The sequence below is a fragment of the Osmerus eperlanus genome, chromosome 5 (assembly GCF_963692335.1).
Source record: "Osmerus eperlanus chromosome 5, fOsmEpe2.1, whole genome shotgun sequence".
In the NCBI taxonomy this organism is placed as follows: Eukaryota; Metazoa; Chordata; class Actinopteri; order Osmeriformes; family Osmeridae; genus Osmerus; species Osmerus eperlanus.
The window spans coordinates 1282674-1305853 of record NC_085022.1 but is presented as its reverse complement, the minus strand read 5'-3'; the positions used below and the strand labels follow the sequence as shown (position 1 = coordinate 1305853).

The window sequence follows — 23180 nt, the reverse complement described above, 5'->3', positions numbered from 1 at the left end:
AATACTGATATAACAGGGACAGACAGAGGAGATATGAGGAGGTGAGATGAGGAAGTGAGGTGAGGAGGTTAGGTGAGAAGGTTAGGTAAGATGAGGAGGTGAGGAGGTTAGGTGAGATGAGGAGGTGAGGAGAGAGGAGGAGGTCAGGAGAGAGGAGGTGAGATGAGGAGGCGAGGAGAGAGGAAGTGAGGAGTGAGATGAGGAGGTGAGGACAGAGGAGGAGGTGAGGAGAGAGGAGATGAGATGAGGTGAGGAGAGGGGAGGAGGTGAGGAGAGGGGAGGTGAGGAGAGTGAGATGAGGAGGTGAGGGGTGTATCTACCTCGGGCTCAAACACTGCTCCGCTGTAAACAGGGTTGGCTGTGGTTCTCCTCTTGCGCTCTTGTCTCCTGCTCTGGATCTCTGCAACCACACAACAGCAGTGACCTGGCTATCATCCTGACACACAGCAGCAGTGACCTGGCTATCATCCTGACACACAGCAGCAGTGACCTGGCTATCATCCTGACACACAGCAGCAGTGACCTGGCTATCATCCTGACACACAGCAGCAGTGACCTGGCTATCATCCTGACACACAGCAGCAGTGACCTGGCTATCATCCTGACACACAGCAGCAGTGACCTGGCTATCATCCTGACACACAGCAGCAGTGACCTGGCTATCATCCTGACACACAGCAGCAGTGACCTGGCTATCATCCTGACACACAGCAGCAGTGACCTGGCTATCATCCTGACACACAGCAGCAGTGACCTGGCTATCATCCTGACACACAGCAGCAGTGACCTGGCTATCATCCTGACAATCACACAGCAAGACAAACATCTGTACACAAACTGACGTTTACCTTCGAGGTGGTCATGAGTGACAAGTCCAAGAGACACCATGAAGGCAATTTTCTAGGAACAGAATTGAAAATGTATTAAAACAACTTCTTTGTTTGACTTCCAGATTGGACAGAACCGTCCAAAATACACAACATTTGAAAGTAAACAAGTTGAAATAAAAGTTTTTTCTCATCTATTTATGGCGTAAGTGAAGGGTGAGGTTCTGACCTGCAGGCTGTCTTCTCTGTGTGGCCTGGCCACAGGAGAGAGAGGGGGGGTGGCAGAGGTGACCTGCAGCCTCTGTTCTGGGCCCAGCTGAGCCTTAACAGTCTGGGGAACACATGAACTCTCAGACAACTGAACAGGACATTCTACATCATATTCATCCAGCAGAGGCTTCTGTCCACAGTGACGGACTACAGAGCATCTAGAAGGTACAGAAGACTTAACGCCACACAAACGTACACATTAATACATTTAAACCCCTCCAAATGGATACAGCAATACATATAAAACCAAAAATGTATACATTAAAAATGAAAACCTTAACAGACAACACACCACAATAAAAACGGAGAAACATTGTCAAAGGCAGGGCCAGCCGGCCGGCCCCAGCCACCCACCATGGTCCGGACCTTGTGGTCTGAGAGCAGGCCGCTGACCTGCAGCGTGTGGGTGGGCGTGGCCAGGCGAGCGGAGGAGGCCGGCGTGGCGATGACGATGCCCGCCACGGGCGCTGCCGGCTGGGTGTGGGCGGCGGCGGCGGCGCAGGGCTGGCCGTTGACGATGCGGACCTGGTGCACCGGGCCGGCAGAGGGGGCCAGCGAGGGGGCCAGCGAGTTGGGGCTCAGCTTGGTGGCCAGCATCAGAGGTCGCTGCAGCAGCTGGGGGGCCGCCATCATGGGGGGGGGCGGGGTAGGGGCGATGGGGACGTTGTTGGGGGCGGCGGGTTTCTGGCGGACCTGGGGGGGGGCAGGAGGGAGTGAGGCCGGGGGAACAGGTCAGGACACACACGTCAGGAGCTCCTGATGAGGAATGCCAGTGTAGGGCTCTGAGATCCTGGAGGAGGATCACTTCCCTGTCTCTCAGCTGATAGTTATCATGTTGGAAGTCAAGGGGAGGGCAGTGCCCACACACCTCAGATCAGAGGGCAGTGATCACACACACCTCAGATCAGAGGGCAGTGCCCACACACCTCAGATCAGAGGGCAGTGATCACACACACCTCAGATCAGAGGGCAGTGATCACACACCTCAGATCAGAGGGCAGTGATCACACACACCTCAGATCAGAGGGCAGTGCCCACACACCTCAGATCAGAGGGCAGTGATCACACACCTCAGATCAGAGGGCAGTGATCACACACACCTCAGATCAGAGGGCAGTGATCACACACACCTCAGATCAGAGGGCAGTGATCACACACACCTCAGATCAGAGGGCAGTGATCACACACACCTCAGATCAGAGGGCAGTGATCACACACACCTCAGATCAGAGGGCAGTGATCACACACACCTCAGATCAGAGGGCAGTGATCACACACACCTCAGATCAGAGGGCAGTGATCACACACACCTCAGATCAGAGGGCAGTGATCACACACACCTCAGATCAGAGGGCAGTGATCACACACACCTCAGATCAGAGGGCAGTGATCACACACACCTCAGATCAGAGGGCAGTGATCACACACACCTCAGATCAGAGGGCAGTGATCACACACACCTCAGATCAGAGGGCAGTGATCACACACACCTCAGATCAGAGGGCAGTGATCACACACACCTCAGATCAGAGGGCAGTGATCACACACACCTCAGATCAGAGGGCAGTGATCACACACACCTCAGATCAGAGGGCAGTGATCACACACACCTCAGATCAGAGGGCAGTGATCACACACACCTCAGATCAGAGGGCAGTGATCACACACACCTCAGATCAGAGGGCAGTGATCACACACACCTCAGATCAGAGGGCAGTGATCACACACACCTCAGATCAGAGGGCAGTGATCACACACACCTCAGATCAGAGGGCAGTGATCACACACACCTCAGATCAGAGGGCAGTGATCACACACACCTCAGATCAGAGGGCAGTGATCACACACACCTCAGATCAGAGGGCAGTGATCACACACACCTCAGATCAGAGGGCAGTGATCACACACACCTCAGATCAGAGGGCAGTGATCACACACACCTCAGATCAGAGGGCAGTGATCACACACACCTCAGATCAGAGGGCAGTGATCACACACACCTCAGATCAGAGGGCAGTGATCACACACACCTCAGATCAGAGGGCAGTGATCACACACACCTCAGATCAGAGGGCAGTGCCCACACAACTCAAATCAGAGAGCTCACACACCGAGGGTTAAAACCACAGTTCCACGCAGCCAGAACACAAAACATCGATAAGCTGCAGAAAATAAACGAGTTTTCACAACCAAGAGTAGACAAGACACACAACATCAGCAGGGAAAAGTCATTACCCACACAGACAGGAATTTATTTAAACCGAAAAGCAAATCACGACAGTAGGAAAGGATCAGAAAGCAGCACAAGGGAAACAGCCTCTGTAAAGCTGAGGGACCGAGCTAACAGAAGCTCTTTAGTACATCCATGTGCTCGTGTACACTGTCGCCCTCCAGTGGCGACGGTGTGAAACGCCTTGACTGGCCACGCACACACTGATTGGTGGGATCAGGGTTAGGGGGCGGGTCTGACCAGGACGCACCTGTGGTTGATAGGTGGGTCGAGGCGTCAGTCTAGGAGGAGGGACAAACTGGGGAACTTTGATAGGCTGGGTAGAGAAGGTGGTGGTGGTGGTGGTCTGAACCTGGGACAAAACCACAGCAAGGTCTGGATATCTGGACTGTGAAGCATCTCAACACACTGGACTGTGAAGATCTCATACAGGCTTGTTTAACTGAGGGGAAATATCACTGACTCCAAGGTGCCCTGGGCCACCACAAACACCACAGCCTCTAAGCAGCTCCACTCTCAACAAACACGGTCTCTACTTGAACCATTTTACATTTGTAAAAGTATGTGCACCACAGAAGTCAAATGTTTCACCTTTGTATTTTAAAAAGACAGAAAAGTACCACAAACAATCTTTAGAAAACACTACCCCCTTCTCAATAATACCCAAGAGAAAACATGAAACAGATGAAACAGGAGGATGAGATGGCGGTGAGAGGGCTGCTGGTGACTTACCACCACCGTGTTCTTGGACATCAGCCTGACTGGGTCAGAACCCTGACCGCTCAGCCTGCTGGACACCTGAAGGTTGACCGGAGAGTTCTGGAAGTCTGTGTTGCCAGCCGGCTTGGTGTTGTTGCTGAGGGCAGTGACCATGGCGATGGTGGGGCGCTGGGATAGGAGAGAGGCAGGGGGCGATGCAGCAGCTTTCAGCAGCAGAGGTAGAGGCTTAGTGGTGAGGACCGGCGTCACAGTCAGAGTCTGAGGTCACACAAGGAGACAGAGGTCACACAGGGGTCACACAGGGGTCACACGGGGGTCACACGGGGGTCACACAGGGGTCACACAGGGAGACAAGAGGCCACGTCAGCAGGAGAGCTGTGTTGGGATCAGAAATCACAACAGGCTGGAACAGAGAGCCAAAGGGAGACCCTGGAGGAACATTCTACAGCCAGGGCGTCGGTTTGTTTTCAAATGTGGGTGGGACTGAGGAGGAGACCGTTAACATGATTTTCTTCATTAGAAGTGGGGGGGGGGCAGATTCGCTGTTTTCTAAAAGTGTGTCATGAAACATCCACCGCTGTCAGGGTTATGAACATGCGAAATAAAAAATAAGAAAATACATACATTCTTAAGTTACAGATAGTTTCTCCTCAGTTCTACTTTCCCTCTCTCTTGCCTTCCAGGTTGACCTCAGTTCTGACCTCACAGTTGAGTCACAGCTTTATGCAGCCAGCCAACAGAGAGGCCTGGTGCAGACGAGCTCAGATCATATCTAACGCCATGGGAGACCTGCCAGTAAGACACGCCTTGTTTCTCTGAAAGCAGGAGATAAACCTCAGAACAGGAGACAAGGGTTTAAACCAGGGCTGGGCGTTGCTGTTCAGATATCACAGGAGAGACAACAATCACTACAGGCAGACTGACCATGTCTGTTCCCTCCTCACACTGTGTGAGTGAAGCTCAGACTCGTCTTTCTACTGACTATGTTGCTGGTCAGAGCAGAGCCAGCACTACTGGAGGCAGGGGCGGGTCTAGACATTCTCACCTGGGGGGGCAAGAGGGTGGCAAGAGGTAGTTCTAGGGTGGCATGGAGGCGTGGAGGGATGGTGTGACTCAATGATCAGATTGTAGTTTAATTAATGGCAATAATATTAATACTATTGACTATACACACTATGTTAGAGAAGTGTGTTTTAGCATGGGGAGATTGCGGTGACTGTTTTGGATCCGTGAGCGTGCGCAGGGAGGGCAGGCTGATGGGCAGGGAGGGCAGGCTGATGGGCAGGGAGGGCAGGCTGGTGGGCAGGGAGGGCAGGCTGGTGGGCAGGGAGGGCAGGCTGGTGGGCAGGGAGGGCAGGCTGGTGGGCAGGGAGGGCAGGCTGATGGGCAGGGAGGGCAGGCTGGTGGGCAGGGTGTGAGAGCAGGGCGCCTGGAGGACCTACCTGCTGGAGCCCAGGGGAGGGCAGGCTGGTGGGCAGGGAGGGCAGACTGGTGGGCAGGGAGGGCAGGCTGATGGGCAGGGAGGGCAGGCTGATGGGCAGGGAGGGCAGGCTGGTGGGCAGGGTGTGAGAGCAGGGCGCCTGGAGGACCTACCTGCTTGAGCCCAGGGGAGGGCAGGCTGGTGGGCAGGGTGTGAGAGCAGGGCGCCTGGAGTACCTCCGGCTCCTGCTTCAACAGCAGCTCCTTCCTCAGCTGCTCCACTACCCTCTTCTGGGAGGGGGAGAGGGAGGGGGGTGAGGAGAGAGGGGTGAGGGAGAGGAGAGAGAGGGGTGAGGAGAGAGGGGTGAGGGAGATGAGAGAGGGGTGAGGAGAGAGGGGTGAGGGAGATGAGAGAGGGGTGAGGGAGAGGAGAGAGAGGAGGGGTGAGGGAGAGGAGAGAGAGGAGAGAGAGGAGAGAGGGGTGAGGAGAGAGGGGTGAGGGAGAGGAGAGAGAGGGGTGAGGAGAGAGGAGAGAGAGGGGTGAGGAGAGAGGGGTGAGGGAGATGAGAGAGGGGTGAGGGAGAGGAGAGAGAGGAGGGGTGAGGGAGAGGAGAGAGAGGAGAGAGAGGAGAGAGGGGTGAGGAGAGAGGGGTGAGGGAGAGGAGAGAGAGGGGTGAGGAGAGAGGAGAGAGGGGTGAGGGAGAGGAGAGAGGGGTGAAGAAGGAAGGAGGTAGAAAAAGGGAAGGAGAAGAGAGGAGAGAAAGGAGTGTTCAAAGGAGGGGGGAGTACAGGAGAGGTTATAGTCCTCATTGTGGTGAAGTCGTATTTTACACTGCAGCATTATCTGTACAACTATCTGGGCCATTTTAATTTCTGTTTCAAGTGGACGATTAAGCTTTTGAACTTTGAACTTTAATATGACAACATCCTCTGACACATGAGGACAGGCTGATAAAGCAGCCCTCTGGCTGTGTCCCCTTGAAAGCCATGTGGGGTTTCTGTGTTTTATTCAAAGGCCTCATGTGACATTTCTTTTCAGATCAAAAACACTTCAGCAGCTTAAACATGAAGCAGCCTCGTGACCTTTCGCTCTGACAACAGACTCTCATGAGAGCAAAAGAGCACATTAGCATTCACCATGTTGCCAAATCACTGCACAGGCTAATTCCAGCTCCACAAAGGCAGAAACTGCCATCCTGACACACAAAATGACATCACAGAGCAGGAGACAGGAAGAGGAATGACCTCACAGAGCAGGAGACAGGAAGAGGAATGACCTCACAGAGCAGGAGACAGGAAGAGGAATGACCTCACAGAGCAGGAGACAGGAAGAGGAATGACCTCACAGAGCAGGAGACAGGAAGAGGAATGACCTCACAGAGCAGGACAGAGGAAGAGGAATGACCAGACCAACTGACAACAGACCGCACACTCTCGCTCCCCCTGCTAATATTTAACCATGAAAAACGGATCGCTCATTGAATATGTATGTAGTGGTGTGAAACTGAGTGTGTGCTGCTAGCCTGGAGCTAACAGAACCATCTAGCGTCCGGGGGGGCAGAAGTTGTGTGTGAGTGTGTGTGTTTGCGTGCTTCCAGCTGCTTCTCATATTATCTGCAGTCGACATAAAGGGCTTTCATTTCTTCTGTAGAGGTTTGGCTTGAGAGATTCTCTTAATGTGGGTTTTCAGATCCACAAATAGGAGATTCAGCAAATCCCAGCTCTCTGCCTCAGCATGCTGGCAGCTCCGTAGAGCTGAGACCGTCTGTCGGTCTCTGTCGGTCTCTGTCGGTCTCTGTCGGTCTCTGTCGGTCTCTGTCGGTCTCTGTCGGTCTCTGTCGGTCTCTGTCGGTCTCTGTCGGTCTCTGTCGGTCTCTGTCGGTCTCTGTCGGTCTCTGTCGGTCTCTGTCGGTCTCTGTCGGTCTGAGACAGGCCAGGGAAATCTGCTGCTCCACGCCAAGAAGACAATTTCCATGTTAATCTAAACAGCAGCAGGGAAACAGTGTTGAGGAAGCCGTCAGGAGAGAAGCTCTAAACACAGCTAATCAAACAGAGAGACAGCTAGACACCCTGCTTGCCCTGTTACCTTCTGAAGTCAAAATAAGACATTTGAGGGAAATGGTGGGGGTTAAATGTGTGTTCCTGCAAAGGGAGCTCTAAGAGTGAAGCAGGCTAGTGTGGACCCAATCATGGGTCTGATTTGGGTCCAACTTACTGTCAGACATGCATGACAGTGCTCTGCCATCCTCTATCCTGTTGTTATCAAGCAACACTAAAACATCTTATCACGACAGCAAAGCCAGTAAGCATGTAGTTAAGACATAGGACATAATTCAAATAAGAACACACAACTTTTCCACAGCAGAATCCCTTTTTTTAAACAGCTGTTGTGCATGTAGCTACAAAACAGGTTGCTTTCCATAGACAGCTTCAACACATCCAGGAAAGCCACCTTCTTCAGAGGTTTGCTCTTTGCGTGTCTGGACAAGAGGAACAACATGAAGGCAGAGAGGTATGTCTCCTTAGACCAGGAGAGCTAGAGAGCAGCAGACCCCATCAGCAGCTGGACAGAATACACTCGCCTCAAAGCACTCTGGGACATGCCTGAACCTGTCCTGGTAGATCCAGGGCTCTCACTGATCTGAGAGGGCATGGCAGATCAACCAGGCCGCCTGGAAGAGGCGGCAGAAGACCAGCAGAGAACACAAGAAGCCGGTACCAAGTTAGTTCCTGTGGGACAGTGTACCCTGGGGACCAACCAAGAATCAGAAGATAGAGTAGGAAAGAATCCTCCATTGACCAATCCCAGAATGCAACACGTTCCAAAACAGCATGCTCAGTAACAGCACCATCCCTCATGTCCTGGTCTTGTCTGTTGTACAGACATCAGAGGAACTGATCCCTGGTCAGTAACAGAAGCGGCCTGCTGGCTCCCTGCAGGGGGAGCAGAGCTGCACAGACATCAGAGGAGCTGCTCAGGTCTCTCAGGCCCGACGCTCTGGACCAGGTCTCTCAGGCCCGGCGCTCTGGACCAAGTCTCTCAGGCCCAGCACTCTGGACCAGGTCTCTCAGGCCCGGCACTGACACACTGACCAGCACCTTTGGGTGGTCAGCTGGCTGAGCAGTTAGGGAGTCGGGCTATTAATCAGAAGGTTGTTGGTTCGATTCCCGGCCGTTCAAAATGACGTTGTGTCCTTGGGCAAGGCACTTCACCCTACTTGCCTCGGGGAATGCCCCTGTACTTACTGTAAGTCGCTCTAGATAAGAGCATCTGCTAAATGACTAAATGTAACACAGCCTCACAGCATCCATCACAAACAAAGGCTATACTTTCCCAGTCTAATGTGTGTGTGTGTGTGGCCATGTGCCTAGCCCTAGCTAAAAGGATTTTTAAAATGCTGAAATCAGCAGCTATTCGCTCCGTCTTAACCACTAACATCAACGGGATCGTCAGATCCAATGACAAAAGAGTCAAAACATGTTTCAATGTGAATACATTCAGCTGGAACAAGACAACAGGCTACTTGCATGTGCAGTTCAGAGTGTCTGTAGTCATATGTAGGGCAGTGTGGAATACTGGTGTCAGCACTGCATCCTGAAATACCTGCTTCTCGCTGAGCGCTGTGATCTTGGCCTGCAGATCATGAAGCTGCTTCTTTAGATCAGCATTCTGGAAAACAAGAGCAGAGCCAATCACAATACAGCCAGCTTTCAAGCCCGGCTGGAAAAACTAGTCTTATTTTTCCTTATTTTTTTCAGGTTTGCTAATTGGTTTATTTCAACTACAGAAACCATCATTTTCTTTCCTTGTAAATCAAGAAGGGGAGAATGAGTTTTCTGCAACTCCCTTCAGCCTCTCTTCACAAGGTCTTGAAGGTAATTATGTTCATCTGCACCCTAACACAGTAGCATTATTTTTGGGCATTTCATATTCCTCCGAACGATCTGAAGCAGTTGAGGGAATTACTGAAAATAAAAACACATGACTGAACAGCTGCTGAAATTTTGATAACTTGGAAATAAGATTTACCTTTACCAATTGATTTTGGCCACAGAGTGTGCGTGTGTTGTGGTGTTTGTGCGCGTGTTGTGGTGTTTGTGCGCGTGTTGTGGTGTTTTACCTGTGGATCTTGTTTCATCTGGGCAACCAGTTTCTGTGGGAGAAGAACAAGGGTTGGATGGATTCAGTCACACCTATATGGACACAGTGACACCTAGAGGCTCAACCTTTAACTGCAGCAAAACCAGCAAAGGCACCCGTCCTATCTAAATGTGAGAGGGTCATGTACAGTTTTCACTAACAAATCCTGCTCTCGTTTGAACACACACATCATCATCATCAGATATAATTACCCTCCAGACTGACCACTCCTCAGAGAGCAGGTTTACTGGATGGCCAATCACAAAGCTGAGGCCAGGTCTACTGGCCAGCCTATCAGACAGCAGGTCTACTGGCCAGCCTATCAGACAGCAGGTCTACTGGCCAGCCTATCAGACAGCAGTTCTACTGGCCAGCCTATCAGACAGCAGGTCTACTGGCCAGCCTATCAGACAGCAGGTCTACTGGCCAGCCTATCAGACAGCAGGTCTACTGGCCAGCCTATCAGACAGCAGGTCTACTGGCCAGCCTATCAGACAGCAGGTCTACTGGCCAGCCTATCAGACAGCAGGTCTACTAGCCAGGCTGAACACTCCTCAGAGCCTGACGTTCTGAATCTGATTCTGGGACATTAGAGATGGGCTCCAGGGGCGGGGGGGCGACCATGTAGAGACAGAAATGGGAGTCAGGTGGCTGAGCGGTTAGGGAATCGGGCTAGTAATCTGAAGGTTGCCAGTTCGATTCCCGGCCGTGCCAAATTACGTTGTGTCCTTGGGCAAGGCACTTCACCCTACTTGCCTCAGGGGGAATGTCCCTGTACCTACTGTAAGTCGCTCTGGATAAGAGCGTCTGCTAAATTACTAAATGTAAATGACACGCCGTCGTGTAAATAAGATAAATAACATAAGGCCATTTAGTTTGTTTAATAAAAGAGCAAGCTATAGACCTGTTTTATAGGAAAGGTAACCTTAAATTATTTTGTGATCGGGTGCTATATATATATTTTTTTTTAAATCTATTTAAAAAAAAAATATATATATATATATATATATTATTATTATTAACTTGACCTTCCAGGGGGGGGCGGGGGGGGCCGTTGGGGGGGGCGGGGCATCCCCCTAATATAATGGTAGGGGAAACACTGGGCTCCCCTCAGCAGCAGGGGGCAGAGACGAGGTCCTGAGGCCTGGTCTCAGGTACAGACTAGCAGCAGGGGGCAGAGAGGACTGAAGTACATCACGGCTGCAGATTCATCCTATCTTGTTTAAGGGGATTGACTGAGTATGAATGCAAAGCAGTTCTATTGGTTCCCAACCCTCGGCTGCGTAGCTCAGGTTTTCCTACCTGATGGACTTGTATTTCCACTTTGAGAGCCTCCTGTAATGTTTGTAATTCCATCATTGATCCAGTCAGTCTTTCAGTGGCTCCAAGGAAACGTTCAGCCTGTTACCAGAGAGGAGTAAAAAAAACAAACATTCAATTTCAACCAGATTATTAAACACTAAATGTTAAATTATGCATTCCTATTTCAAACCATACTTGATGTTTCAGGGTTTAGTGCAGTAGCACGCTATATAATGAGGCACGATCATATGCGTGTACACTTTTTGTTTGAGCGTCTGAAGATCGACCATACAGTGTTTAGATGCAGTTGTTACCAGATTTACCTTCACGCCGTCTCCAGGTTGAATACCATCCAACTGAAGCATTAAAGAGCCGCTGCACAGAAAAACAAGATATTATCCCTTAGCAACATGGAGTGCTGTCATGGGAGGAATAGGAGGTGTGATCCTCCTGGATCATGCTGCTGTGACGACTCTGAAGACATTCCATCCCCCTAGCTGACTGCAGAGGTGACTGCTACAGCTGTAGGCCTCTGTGTTAAGCTTAATGATTCAGAAGCCATGGGGTATGATGCCGAAGGGAGGATGGGGCAATCTCATTTAGTGGATCATTACGCAATGACAAACGAGCCAATAATTCTGTCTTCAGAGTTGGGATTTACTCACAGCATGCAAGGGTAAACAAAGAACTTGGAAATTACAAGCGCAGTAAAATGACAGACGAGACCAAGTGTGACCTCACCTTCGGGCAGTGTGACCTCACCTTCGGGCAGTGTGACCTCACCTTCGGGCAGTGTGACCTCACCTTCGGGCAGTGTGACCTCACCTTCGGGAAGTGTGACTGGCCTCCACTCTCCAATTCCCTACAAGAAGAAAAGCCACGCGGCCGGTTACACCCCAACACTCCACTTAGAGTCCATTCAGGGTGGCTCAATCCTTCCCCATGCTGGGGAAACATCACAGTAGCATTGCCAAGGTCACATGCAGGCTAACAACAAGTTAACAGCACGTTCAGAGGAGACATTCAGAAGTGTAACATCACAGAAGGCAACGTGTGGCCCAATTCATACTGTAACTGAACGTGGTTTACATAGACTATTGAGAATAGGAAAGGCTACTACTGGTTGAGGCAAAGCCAGAGGTGAGCCAAAACGGCTAAATCTGGCTAGTCCCCTGCCGTCCACAGTTAGCTAGTCCCCTATCGTCCACAGCTAGCTAGTCCCCTGCTGTCCAGTGCTAGCTAGTCCCCTGCCGTTCAGCGTGAGCTAGTCCCATACCGTCCACAGCTAGCTAGTCCCCTGCCGTCCACAGTTAGCTAGTCCCCTATCGTCCACAGTTAGCTAGTCCCCTGCCGTCCAGTGCTAGCTAGTCCCCTGCCTTCCACAGTTAGCTAGTCCCCTATCGTCCACAGCTAGGTAGTCCCCTGCCGTCCAGTGCTAGCTAGTCACCTGCCGTCCAGTGCTAGCTAGTCCCCTGCCGTCCTCAGCTAGCTAGTCCCCTGCCGTCCAGTGCTAGCTAGTCCCCTGCCGTCCAGTGCTAGCTAGTCCCCTGCCGTCCAGTGCTAGCTAGTCCCCTGCCGTCCACAGCTAGCTAGTCCCCTGCCGTCCTCGGCTAGCTAGTCGCCTGCCATCCTCAGCTAGCTAGGCCCCTGTCATCCACAGCTAGCTAGTCCCCTGCCGTCCACAGCTAGCTAGTCCCCTGCCGTCCTCAGCTAGCTCGTCCCCTGCTGTCCAGTGCTAGCTAGGCCCCTGTCATCCACAGCTAGCTAGGCACCTGCTGTCCACAGCTAGCTAGGATGCTACATAGTTCCACCTTCAGAGTTCAGACCCTAACCTAACCACATAATTTAAAAAATGAAATTGGCCTTCTGGTTTACATGAAAAATATGCTTTTCTATACAGGCTGATTTGGCATGCCTCCTCTCTGGGTCTCTCATGAGCTGACATGTCATTTAAAGCTTGAGTCACTTCATAAAAAATCCCCTGGACATTCTACAGCACAAAGGCTTAGGGACAAACCAAGGAAGAGTGACAAATGTGAAAACCCTATTAACTTGGTTTATAATTGGAAAATGAATTTAATCTTGATGCTAATATGATGCTGAACAGTAGCAGTAATCTGTATTCTGTGCAGCTAAATCTAGTTATCAACCTGTCCAGACAACAAACATCCAGAAGTCACTACCTAGTCCACCCTTATCCTGACAACATTGTCATCATTGTTTATGACTAGCGCATGGGATTTTAAGAGATTAAGATCTTAATATTGTTTTCTACCTTGGGGTTGTTTTTAAAGCCAGTGCAGAATGAAGTAAATAAATAAATACAAGTAATCTACTCAATCAAATGCCTACTTTAACTGAGCCACATTCCAGTTTTGTTCTAAATCTGAGGAAGAGATTTGAAACAGACTGCCCTTCATCTACATTCAGCAAAGTAAAGCGGATATGTTGATATTATTTCAATAGATACCTCACTGTCTTGTAATGCTGTATACTGACAGGCTACTCTGATAGTGGAGTACATCATGCCACCACATGCACGCATGTGGCCTTTCAGTAGGTGTAACAGTTAAACAGTGGTAGTCAACACTATCTTTATATGAATCTAGGACTTTCTGTATATTGCTATATTAAAGATTAAAACAAACTCTTGATTAATGCATGTGTTGTTATTATGATATGGTAATGCAAATAAAAACCGTATGTTATAATAAGCCACATTTAAAAAAACAGTGACTATTGGTCGTATTAGGATTCACCCATATGACTTTGATCCTTAATACTTTCGCTAATCAAGCGCCACATGGGCTGTGGGTCAAATGATAAGTTAGGTAAAACTTACAGCATCAGTAGCCTACTCGTCGATTGGCCTGTAGCCTACATATGCATATGACATTTTAAATTCTACAGTTTCAGATGGAAATGCATGGGTGCGTAGAATGTTGTTAATATACTCTGTGGTACTTTCAGGATTGTATTGCGATTGCTCAAACACATCGTTTATAACGTTCTTTAACGCGAGTCCTATAATGGCCATCTTGCGCTATGCAAGCACTCACGCAACTCTACATTCGCTCCTATCGGCCAGCTAATTGCCTTGTAGAATGTAGTTAGTGCATGCGAGGTTTGAGTGATGGGGTCTTCACATACTTTATTAATCCTCAACTAATTTCAAACTAGGACTTTCTCCCATCGTACGGATGGCTATAAAATGTTACCTGAGAACTACGATAATGAATAGCCGCTTAGCAGCAAGTAGCTAAATAACCGGCTAGTGGTAGTCGAGCACGGGCGAGCAGCGTTCACGGCACAGCAGTGAGTCTGTCACCACTGAGCTAACGTGAGCTAGCGAGCTAGCTAGCTGTCAAAAGCCACATTGAGGACTGTCTTACGAGCTAACTTACATCAAAGCTAATTAATGCTAATATTAAATATCGCTTGTAAAAAGAAATAATTAAAAACGCAGACCAGTGTCTAAATAAGTAATTTGACGAAATTATCGCAAACAAGCTCGAGCTGGTGGTTACAAGTTAGAATCGGCCCCTTTCTCCGTCCGCTGCCCTCCAATAGCAGTGCACTTCGCTAGCTAGAGAATATCACCCAACTCCTATAATAAGAAATTGCAGTGAGCAAAAAAGGCATCCACTCTCTCTATAATAAACCACGATGCGATACAGGCGTACGAGTGAAAGACACAGAGGGGAAGAGAAACGATGAAAATGAAAGTTGGGATGATAATAAAAAGATCCCAATGTGTACTTACTCTCCTCTACTCACTTGAGCAGCAGCAGTCCTCCTCTCCTCAGAAATTAATTAAATAAATATTTACAAACAACCCAATACCTCTCAACCGAATCCCCGATACAATATTATCATGCAAATGTCCAAACGCTGTCTCCCCAGCAGAGTATGAGATATCCGTACTATTTTCTAATTTGTTTAAATTCAATTTGTCAAAAAAGAGAGAAACTGAGATACAAAACAAGAACTCTTCTTCAATCTCATTCACCACAGCCTGAGCACAACACTTATCACTGCGCTCAAGAGGAGGGAGAAAAGGGGGTAGAAAACTATTTCACAAATGTGACGATTGTCATATTTTTACATCTGATCGATCAATTGGGAATTATAATATTGTTAAAGTTACCTACTGGGAGTCTATACGATGCACAAGACGAAGAGAAAATGTGTTTGAGAAGCGAACTATTTTTTGTGACGGTGCGGCGAATTTATTTCACTTTGCCTAAGGAACATGGGTACTATGCCTCCCATTGCCTAGGGAAAAAAACCCGGATGTAAACTCGGTGAAACTCATCTAGAGAAGTAGCACTCAATGCAACTCAACGAAAAGAACGCGGAGCAATTTGTTGCTGTCTCGACTTGCCACGGCCCCATCCTGCACCCTTCCCGATTCTTTCCTCGTAATCAATAATTGCGTCACTTGTTTTCATTTTTTCGATTATAAAACACCCCGCCTATCTTGTCATATACATGTGATTTGAAAGGTCGACTTGACAAAAGTCTTTACATTAATAACAGAATGTTATGCTGAACCGTTGCACGTGATTTCTGGTGATGTAAGAGAGTCTGATTGAGGCGTGGGCAAGCGGCCTTTATCCATCGCGCCATGTTTTGTACACAGAACAGCAGTGGGGATGTAAATATATAGCCTATGCATTAGTGAAATAGCGAGACACGTGCAAAATCGAGGACAACCTTAAGAGAATGTGACTGTTATAACATTGTTGTCACACTATAGTAGCCTACAACCCGGCCAGAGATAGTTAAGTTGCCCAATCAGTAGGATAGCAGATAATTAAATGAGCCTATATTTAAAAATTACCGGTATGTATTTAGCCTATAAACAAATATTTACCATTATCAGGACACATTTCCACTTTAAAACAGTCAAAGAGGGCTGTTAAATAAAGACATAAAAAAAATAATAAGATTGACAACAAAGGGCATGTGACAGCCTAGGTGTGTCTCTCTTGCTGAGAGAAAGTGAAAAACTGTTGTGTTTCACTGTAACTAGGAGTTCTCTTCCAGATAAGAACCAGAAGCTGGAAGAGGTGCTGTACTGATGAAACCCAGGAGAACAGTATCAAGATAGAGGCCTTCCTACTTGTGTATTGATTGATGTGAATAGAACAAATAACGATTCACCCCCACTAATTGCCTATTGAAACTCCCTGGACATGTTCAGTGGAGGTCAAACAGTTAACAGCCCTCTTTTGTGTTTACATTTCTGAACTAAGAACGATACAATAACAATTCATACATTATTTACCTTGGTATATTGCCCTCTGTCAAATGCACACATTATTAATTGGTTTGGCCAATAACTTAATATTTGTAACGACAACTTGGTCTACAGTAACATATAAGCTCAGAAGGTTTTAGGTCACCGTTACATTTTTTGTTAAACAGACGCCGGTGTCGTCATGGGCTAGACTTCTGACATGAGAACACAGGGATAAACTGATGAAGATATTCTTTCACATCAGTGTCTTCATCCATGGCGGTATTTAGCCTATTTGTGCAGGTTTGAATTACTAAAGTCTAAATGGCAAATCAATATTGTGGGGTTTATTTCCAACTCTTGGAAATAACTTCTTGACAGTAGCTTTTTCTAGCTTCCTCTTCAAAAAGAATGGGATCCCTTATTCCGGTAAAATCCAGAGCACTCAGTTGAACCACTAGATGTCGCTGTATGATTAAAATCTGTGAATTGCTGCACAGCCACTCTACAGTAGGATTTCTAATGTGATTTTATAAGTAAATATGAAAAGCTGTACTCCAATATATTGCTTAGTTAACAAAATAGGATATTTAAAACTGTGTATTTCTGTATTTACATAATAGCTCTGCAGTGTGACATTTCACAAGTAGGCTTTATAGTAGTTTTCCATCTATACCTGTTTAAAGTAGTTGTTGGTCTCAAGTTTGGAAGGCTTGATCTTACAAATGATGTTAATTTTTTTTAAGGATACCTTACAAGCGTTGGCAATCTACCCAGAATGTTCACTAGTTCAATAGCGGGCTCATGTGAATATGCGCTCATTACAGAGTGCGCCTGCGACAACAGTGCCACGCGTGTCGCTTTGGGAATTGTTTGGTGTTTAAATAAGTGTGATCGGATAAACTAGACACTGTATTCTACTCCACACAAACTGAAGTCCAAGCAACAGATGGCGAGCACGAGGTTGGGGGAGATTATCGAAGAGGAGGATGTTGTGAGCGACAGACAACACATTGGGGTCGTAGATATGGAGAGTTCTGTGAGAAACATGTCCGGTAAAGTACGGAAAGGAGCCTTCAGAATGACACAGACAGAAAATCAGATGGAGAACGAATTCATGCACCTCGCCCTACGAAAACAGCTCTCCTACAGGTAGGCTAAATTCTGTAATTCAGTACCAGGTCCTGTCCTGCACCTTGTGGGGTTAGGGGTTAGGCTGCCGTCCTTTAGTCAACGAAAATACACGCAATCAAGAATCACGAGACTGACGCTTAAACTTTTGAAAGGGAACAATTTGAAGTGGAATGGCTGATGTCGACGCGAATCGTGATATTGTTTTAAAATTGATGAATGACCACAATTTACTCACTAATATTTACTTAACGATCTTTCACGCCAACTTTAGCTTAGTCGGTTATTGTTCTTCCCTATTATGTATAGCCTCTATGTTTCCAAATTGACTTCCTTATACAAGAGGGTGGGGTGGAAAATCGGTAGTGCCATAGAATGGAAACTCGACTATTCTGCTCATAATAGTGTATCCATATCGGGAACTTAGCAGGTACAGTAGGCCTATAAAAGTGACCATCTCCCAAGTGATATCCTGTTCACACATTAACCCGATTAGGAGGCATCTGTCTGTGGTCTCTGTTCCATAACTGCCATCAGAAGAGTCAACCAAATCAATCATCTCCCACTTACACAATAATATCCTTTTGAAAGTCCTTTACAGTGCTCATTATGGAAAGTTAATAATGTTAAGGCTACAGCGCTGCTTTCAATAGGACTATGAGTCATCTCTGTATTCGTTTCTTGTGTTTCAGCAGTGTCCTGCAGTCTTTTGAAAAAGAGCCTTGTGTTTTAGTGCTGTTTTTCCTCAGATTGTCAAACGCAAATGTACTCTGACTAAACAGATTGTGTGTGTGCGTGTGCACACGTATGTCTGTGTGTGTGTTCATGCTCTTTTCAAACCCCTCACCGCTTTCATGGTGCCATCTGTGTGCTGTTTCCTGTGTGTGTGTGGGGGAGCAGGGTGTGTGTGGGGTGTCTGCATCAACACACCTGGTTCAAGAAACCTTTTCATGCCTTAAAAGCGCATGTGCTTATACAGGATGGTGGAAAAGTTAGATTTTAGGGAAGCAATAATACTTAGAAAATAAGAGTTTAGTTAATTCTTAAAACTGATGAAATGTGGTTCATGTACTCATGGTTGATAAAAAAACCCATAGTGAGTTAGAAAGTTGAGCATACTTTAGTAAATAATAAATTGCCAAATTGCTCTCTTTTGAGACAGTTCTGCTGCTAGGAAGCCAAAGCGGGTGATATCAGTGACTCACCGAGTTCTGTGGGTACAGAGGACCAATCAGTCCTTTGGAGGAAATCAGTGTTCACTGTTGCCATGTAATCAGGTTTGAGAATCGAACAAAGTGTGTGTGGGGGGGGGGGGGTAGGGGGGGGGTGCAGGTGAGGGCAGGGGCGGGAGCAGGGGGGGGGAGCAGGGGGGGGCAGGGGGGGGGGCAGGGGGGGGGAGCAGGGGGGTCACATCCAGCTGAGAAACCTGCCGCTGGGGCTTGTTGTTCTAAAAGAAGCTGAGTGGTCGGAATTGAATGTGAAACCAGGTTTTAGCTTTTGAAAATACTCTTACATTTTGGGTGACTTCCTGAATTGCTAAAATTATATAAAGTAAATATAAGACCTGGAGGATGCTGCAGACAGCTGGGATAAACCCATGTGAGAGATCCACACAGTGGAGAGAGAGAGGGGCCTGGACTCCAGGCTGCTCTACATCACCTTTATTTAATTTGTTGGTCCCATAACACGTCCCTGGAGCGAGGTTGTGTGGTCAGAGAGAGGAGGGGGTGTGGTCAGGGAGAGGAGGGGGTGTGGTCAGGGAGAGGAGGGGGTGTGGTCAGGGAGAGGAGCTGATTGAGGTTGAGCTGGTGTGTGAGGTTATCCAGGCACCTGGGCTCGGCACATCAAAGCACCTCCCCCAGATGAGTGTAATTCATCAGCCGGGCCCAGACCAGACTCGGCTCCAGCAGGGTGAGCCTCAAACGAGGGGCTTCTGATGGAACATTAAAGAGCACTCATAAAAGGAAGTGACCTCCTGTCTGGAGGTGGTGACTGGCCTGCAGCTAGATCCTCAGAGGGGTGTGGGGGGTGGGGAGGAGAGCAGGGGTGGGTGGGGGGGGTGGGGAGGAGAGCAGGGGTGGGTGGGGGTGTGGGGAGGAGAGCAGGGGTGGGTGGGGGGGTGGGGAGGAGAGCAGGGGTGTGGGGGGGGAGGAGAGCAGGGGTGTGGGGGGGGAGGAGAGCAGGGGTGTGGGGGGGGTGGAGAGCAGGGGTGTGGGGGGGGGAGAGCAGGGGTGTGGGGGGGGAGGAGGGCAGGGGTGTGGGGGGGGGGAGAGCAGGGGGGTGGGGGGGGTGGGGAGGAGAGCAGGGGTGTGGGGGGGGGGGTGGGGAGGAGAGCAGGGGGGTGGGGGGGGGGGAGAGCAGGGGTGTGGGGGGGGGGGAGAGCAGGGGTGTGGGGGGGGGTGGGGAGGAGAGCAGGGGTGTGGGGGGGGGTGGGGAGGAGAGCAGGGGTGTGGGGGGGGGGGTGGGGAGGTTTAGTTGGGGGTGCTGTTTAGTTGCCCTACTCCTTTCTGTGTTTATAACATGGCAGTGTGCATTTGGTTTTCTATTGAACAGAAAAAGGAGGTAATTAAATATATTTAATACAGTATAGGGTTTGTTTGAGGTAAACCTGTTCACAAGACATGAAAGTGTGGACCCGTACTATGACCCATGCAAGACGTCCCACTATCCCCAGCTCTGCTCTCCACATGTGTGCTCCTTCACTGAGGAACTTAGCGTCTCCTATGCTGCCTGGCACCATACTCCCTGTCTCTCTCTCTGTCTCTCTCTCTGTCTCCCTGTCTCTCTCCCTGTCTCTCTCTCTGTCTCCCTGTCTCTCTGTCTCTCTCTCTGTCTCCCTGTCTCTCTCCCTGTCTCTCTCTCTGTCTCTCTCTCTGTCTCCCTGTCTCTCTCTGTCTCTCTCTCTGTCTCCCTGTCTCTCTCCCTGTCTCTCTCTCTGTCTCCCTGTCTCTCTCCCTGTCTCTCTCTCTGTCTCCCTGTCTCTCTCTCTGTCTCCCTGTCTCTCTCTCTCTGTCTCCCTGTCTCTCTCTCTGTCTCCCTGTCTCTCTCTCTGTCTCCCTGTCTCTCTCTCTGTCTCCCTGTCTCTCTCTCTCTGTCTCCCTGTCTCTCTCTCTGTCTCCCTGTCTCTCTCTCTGTCTCCCTGTCTCTCTTTCTCTCTCTGAATGGGGCCTGATTCAGCAGGTCATCCAGTAGGACAGGTGGTTGTCGTGATTGAGAGTTCAGAGAATAATAAACCCAGCTGGCAAAACGTGTGTTTGTAAAAGTGTTGGATAAAAGAAAACAATTATAATGTAGATCTGTGGAAAAAAATGATCTTCAAATTCGTGTCATTATTAACACACACCCTCCTGGAGGTTTTTCTACCTGTAGTATCAATGTTATAAAAGCATTAGGAGAGAATCCTAATAAATCTGAGTGAGATCCTTATCAGTAACTACTATGGCCCAGGTAGTCCTGCTCCCTCCTGGAGGCCCAGGTAGTCCTGCTCCCTCCTGGAGGCCCAGGTAGTCATGCTCCCTCCTGGAGGCCCAGGTAGTCATGCTCCCTCCTGGAGGCCCAGGTAGTCATGCTCCCTCCTGGAGGCCCAGGTAGTCCTGCTCCCTCCTGGAGGCCCAGGTAGTCCTGCTCCCTCCTGGAGGCCCAGGTAGTCATGCTCCCTCCTGGAGGCCCAGGTAGTCCTGCTCCCTCCTGGAGGCCCAGGTAGTCATGCTCCCTCCTGGAGGCCCTGGTAGTCCTGCTCCCTCCTGGAGGCCCAGGTAGTCATGCTCCCTCCTGGAGGCCCAGGTAGTCATGCTCCCTCCTGGAGGCCCAGGTAGTCATGCTCCCTCCTGGAGGCCCAGGTAGTCATGCTCCCTCCTGGAGGCCCAGGTAGTCATGCTCCCTCCTGGAGGCCCAGGTAGTCATGCTCCCTCCTGGAGGCCCAGGTAGTCATGCTCCCTCCTGGAGGCCCAGGTAGTCCTGCTCCCTCCTGGAGGCCCAGGTAGTCCTGCTCCCTCCTGGAGGCCCAGGTAGTCCTGCTCCCTCCTGGAGGCCCAGGTAGTCCTGCTCCCTCCTGGAGGCCCAGGTAGTCCTGCTCCCTCCTGGAGGCCCAGGTAGTCATGCTCCCTCCTGGAGGCCCAGGTAGTCCTGCTCCCTCCTGGAGGCCCAGGTAGTCCTGCTCCCTCCTGGAGGCCCAGGTAGTCATGCTCCCTCCTGGAGGCCCAGGTAGTCCTGCTCCCTCCTGGAGGCCCAGGTAGTCCTGCTCCCTCCTGGAGGGCCAGTCCTTACGTAAGACTTGATGAGAATGGTGTTCAGCTATGCATCCAGCCTGCTTGGCAGGGAGAGAGGGAGAGAGGGAGAGAGGGAGGGATGTGGATTGATGCTTCAGCCCACACGCTGGTGGACACAGCTGTACTTCAGCAGCTTCCATCTCCCTGCTCCTCTACTCCACATTCAGCAGCTTCCATCTCCCTGCTCCTCTACTCCACATTCAGCAGCTTCCATCTCCCTGCTCCTCTACTCCACATTCAGCAGCTTCCATCTCCCTGCTCCTCTACTCCACATTCAGCAGCTTCCATCTCCCTGCTCCTCTACTCCACATTCAGCAGCTTCCATCTCCCTGCTCCTCTACTCCACATTCAGCAGCTTCCATCTCCCTGCTCCTCTACTCCACATTCAGCAGCTTCCATCTCCCTGCTCCTCTACTCCACAGCACACTTAGGGGGCGGAGGGGGGGGGTATGCACATACTAGTACATGTTTAGTATGTGTTTGGTATCAGTGGGCAGAGTGCAGCTACTACATACGTGTACAATTATCATCTAAGAATAGATGTTGGTAATGTGTTGTAATAAGTTTATAAGCTTTACCAATGACAAGTTCTTTCCAGAGTTGTGTGGTGTGTTGCCAGATTCTGATGGCATAATGCTGCTGTGTTCAGTTTGATGTGGTTGGAGTTGAACAGCCAGGAAACACACAAACAGCAGTGACTGTTTTCATCAGCAGCTGTTTTCAGCTCCCTCTCAGTTTCCCCCTCATTGTGATGGTGTCAGAACATCCCACAGCAGACGGTGGTTGTGTTACGTGTGATGTGTCCGGCTGAGCTGGCTGCTCTGCTGTGCCGACTGCTCTGCTGTGCCATGACAGGGAGATGACAAGTTTACTGGAAGGGAACTGGTCAGAAATAGAACAAATCGATTGTTCTAATTCATGACAAAAAATACAAACAAAATGTCAAACCATGAAACCCCTGGCCGGCCTTTCAGATGACAGGGGTGAGGGGGTGAAGGCGGGAGGGGATTGTACCACCACAAGGTTCTGCTTTATCGACTCATCAGAACGGATAGTTGTCCGTGCCCGTGTGTGCGGATGTGTTGAGATATCGCTGGCTGTTTGCAGCACTGTGGTGCTGTCTGTTGCACAACCACCCAGCCCTCCTCCATCCCTGTAGCCTCCAGGCTGGGAGCTGGCACGACTGAAATAGAGCTGCTGTTGGGATGAACACAGCAGCAGACACACACAGCCAGTCCCTGCCAGGCAAGGGCACAGATACACTCATGTGGTCCCTCATAACCAACCCATGCCTTGTCACAGAGGCCCTGAAATATGGCCTATTGATCACGTCTCAACAACAAGAGCCCCCATGACCACGTGCCAGACAGGCTAAACACCCGGCCGCTCGGTCTGAATGGATTCCTTATCCTCACTTTCACATATCACCAGATTGGGCCATGTGACGGAAAGGAAGTTGGTCAAAAAGGCGGATGATGGCATCATGCTAGAGCGTCATGCTAGAGCAGCCAGTTGCAGCTTTCGAAATATACGTATTTTTTGTATTCTTACTGAGCTGTGTGGATGATGATATTTCTGCTGTTGATTGAACAGTTGATTTTCCATCCAGGAATTAATGAAGTTCTACTCT

The 23180-nt window shown here is 49.5% G+C and overlaps 1 protein-coding gene across 4 annotated transcripts in view; it reads right to left on the bottom strand.

Annotated features, from left to right (window-relative positions):
- The window catches only part of phf21ab (PHD finger protein 21Ab), a 31842-nt gene extending 16918 nt beyond the window's left edge, over window positions 1-14924 (bottom strand). Inside the window, exons 1-13 of one of the 4 annotated variants that reach the window (XM_062460924.1) lie at window positions 14669-14924; window positions 11651-11749; window positions 11233-11284; window positions 10910-11008; window positions 9588-9620; window positions 9071-9136; window positions 5641-5757; window positions 4060-4305; window positions 3578-3679; window positions 1452-1790; window positions 1057-1158; window positions 849-900; window positions 321-400 (exon numbers count right to left, since the gene is read on the bottom strand). In XM_062460924.1, coding sequence (XP_062316908.1) covers window positions 321-400; window positions 849-900; window positions 1057-1158; window positions 1452-1790; window positions 3578-3679; window positions 4060-4305; window positions 5641-5757; window positions 9071-9136; window positions 9588-9620; window positions 10910-11008; window positions 11233-11274 — 1278 coding nt within the window. In that variant the 5' untranslated portion in view covers window positions 11275-11284; window positions 11651-11749; window positions 14669-14924. Of the gene's footprint in view, window positions 1-320; window positions 401-848; window positions 901-1056; window positions 1159-1451; window positions 1791-3577; window positions 3680-4059; window positions 4306-5640; window positions 5758-9070; window positions 9137-9587; window positions 9621-10909; window positions 11009-11232; window positions 11285-11650; window positions 11772-14059; window positions 14106-14668 lie in introns of those variants that run through there. The other 3 variants (XM_062460922.1, XM_062460926.1, XM_062460923.1) reach the window with 3 other exon arrangements.
- Window positions 14925-23180: the final 8256 nt, after the last annotated feature.